This window comes from Pleurodeles waltl, chromosome 2_2 (genome assembly GCF_031143425.1).
Source record: "Pleurodeles waltl isolate 20211129_DDA chromosome 2_2, aPleWal1.hap1.20221129, whole genome shotgun sequence".
NCBI lineage: Eukaryota > Metazoa > Chordata > Amphibia > Caudata > Salamandridae > Pleurodeles > Pleurodeles waltl.
Genome location: NC_090439.1, coordinates 76891126 through 76893372, shown reverse-complemented (window position 1 = coordinate 76893372; position 2247 = coordinate 76891126). Strand labels below are relative to the sequence as shown.

The following is a 2247-nucleotide window of genomic DNA, read 5'->3' as shown; positions in this document are numbered from 1 at the left end:
CTTCTCATTGCGTTGCAACACTTCAGCGGTGGTGGTCACGCTCCGGCTGGTTTTCGTTTGAGACGCCAGTCGTTCTTGTTCTGTCTTCAGTCTTCCAGATTTCCAGGATCCTGAGTTCTAATCCTTGTGTCCTCCTTCTGTCTCAGGGAGTTCCTGTTGGAGTTTTTTTCCGCCTTGCGGTTTTTCCTCTGGGACTCCTTTTGGAGGGTACGGACTGTAGTGGCTTACTATTGTCAACAGCACCGTGGCTACCAGAAGGGGTTGCCCCTACCTCAGCCAGAGCAGGACTTGCAGGAACCGGGGCCGCTCACCATCCCTCTCCAGTATCGAGGGTAAGCCCAGGGTGAATCGTGACAGATTGCAACGCCCAGAACTCCAGTCGCTGACCGGAACCATGGAGAATCCCGTGATGAGTACAGAACCAACAAGTCAAACCTTGCTCCTGACGATCCACCAACAGGCCCAAGAACTCCAACAGCTACGTACCGAAAATACGGCTTTCCGACAAGCCTTAGCCTCTAGAGCCACAGATGTTCCTACTGTCTCTGCAACCACACCTCGCTTCTCTGGGGACCCTAACAAATTGCAAGAGTTCCTGGATGCCTTGACAGTCTACTTCGCATTCCGTCCTTCACAGTTCATGCAAGACAAGACCAAGATTGGATATTTGATCAGTGCTCTCTCTGGGCAAGCCTTGGCCTGGGCAACCCCTTTGGTGACAGGCAACGACCCCAACCTGTCTAATTATTGAAGCTTTGTCGCTGCCTTTAAACAAATGTTTGAGCGTCCTGGACTGGAGTCTTCAGCAGAAGAAGCTCTATGCGATATTCAACAAGGAAGTCAGGACGTCCTACAATACATCACACGATTCAGACAGTTGGCAGCTGAAACTTCTTGGGTGGCGCGTACTTTGGTGACCCTGTTTCGCAGGGGTCTCAGGGATGACATCAAAGATGAACTAGTGCACTCGGCAAGAGTGGAGAACCTCAAGGGTTTAATGGATCTGACCCTTGCAATAGAATATTGTCTAAATGAGCGAAGGGTGGAGAAGAAGAAGAGTCGTATGCCATCACACTCGATGACGTCCCGCGCCCTTCCTCATCATTCTGAGGAGTCTCGTTCTGAACTTAAAGGTACTACTGAGGAGGAGCCTATGCAAATTGACATGGCACGAGGGCCATTATCACCTAGTGAGCCGGAAAACAGGCGAAGAAAAGGACTTTGCCTTTATTGTGGTGCTGCTGGTCATCTACTTCGTACCTGTCCCGTCCGTCCAGCCAAGCCCTTGGGAAACGCCAACTCCCGTCCTCCGTGAGAAGGGTGAGGACGGGTTATTCCGAGATACCTTCCATATGTTCCTCAAGGGAAGAAGTAACTGCTCTTTTCCTCTTACCTGTTACCTTACACTTAACAGACAGCCGTGAAGAAAGAGCACTGGCCTTGCTGGATTGTGGAGCAAGTGGTATCTATCTAGACGAGACCTGGGCCATGGAAAGACAGATTCTGCAAATACCTAAGTAAGTACCAGAACAAGTCCACATGGTGGATGGTTCACTCCTAGCCTCAGGACCTGTCCGGCATACCACTCCTACCTTATGTCTGCAGTTCGGGAAACATCAAGAAAACATTTCCTTCGACTTAATATCCTCACTGCATCATGTAATGATCCTGGGGATTCCATGGCTAACTCGGCATAATCCCTACATTAATTGGGAAACTAGAACCATTTCTCTTTCTTCCCACTTTTGCCAACACCATTGTTATTTAGCAGGAAACTATTGGTCCCCGAAGAGTCTCTTACTCACACCACCTAAGGTGGGATGTTCCATCTTACAAGGAGTACCCAGACATTATCTAGAATATGCCGATGTATTCCAGAAACCAGAAAGACCAAAACTGCAACCCCATAGAGAATACGATTGCACCATTCCTTTGGAACCAGATGCCTTGGTTTCTTTTGGGCGAATGTATTTTCTAACCGAGCCTGAGAAAAAGATCCTAAAGGAATATTTGGAGGAAAATGTACAAAGTGGTTTGATTGCCCATTCCTCTTCACCTGCAGAGGCTCCTCTCTTTTTCGTACCAATAAAAATGAAATACTTGCGTCCTTGCATAGACTTTAGAGGATTAAATAAGATTACTACTAAGGATCGCTACCCTCTGCCTCTTTTTAAGGACATCTTAGAAGCCGTCAGAGGGGCAAAAAAATTCGCCTAGTTAGATCTTAGAGGAGCATACCATCTTTTT

At 48.0% G+C, this 2247-nt stretch overlaps 1 protein-coding gene across 1 annotated transcript; it reads left to right on the top strand.

The window, feature by feature from the left end:
- Positions 1–394: 394 nt before the first annotated feature.
- On the top strand, positions 395–751 carry LOC138275447 (protein LDOC1-like). Its single transcript, XM_069219105.1, has one exon. It carries the CDS (start codon positions 395–397, stop codon positions 749–751), a length of 357 nt encoding a protein of 118 aa, XP_069075206.1.
- Positions 752–2247: the final 1496 nt, after the last annotated feature.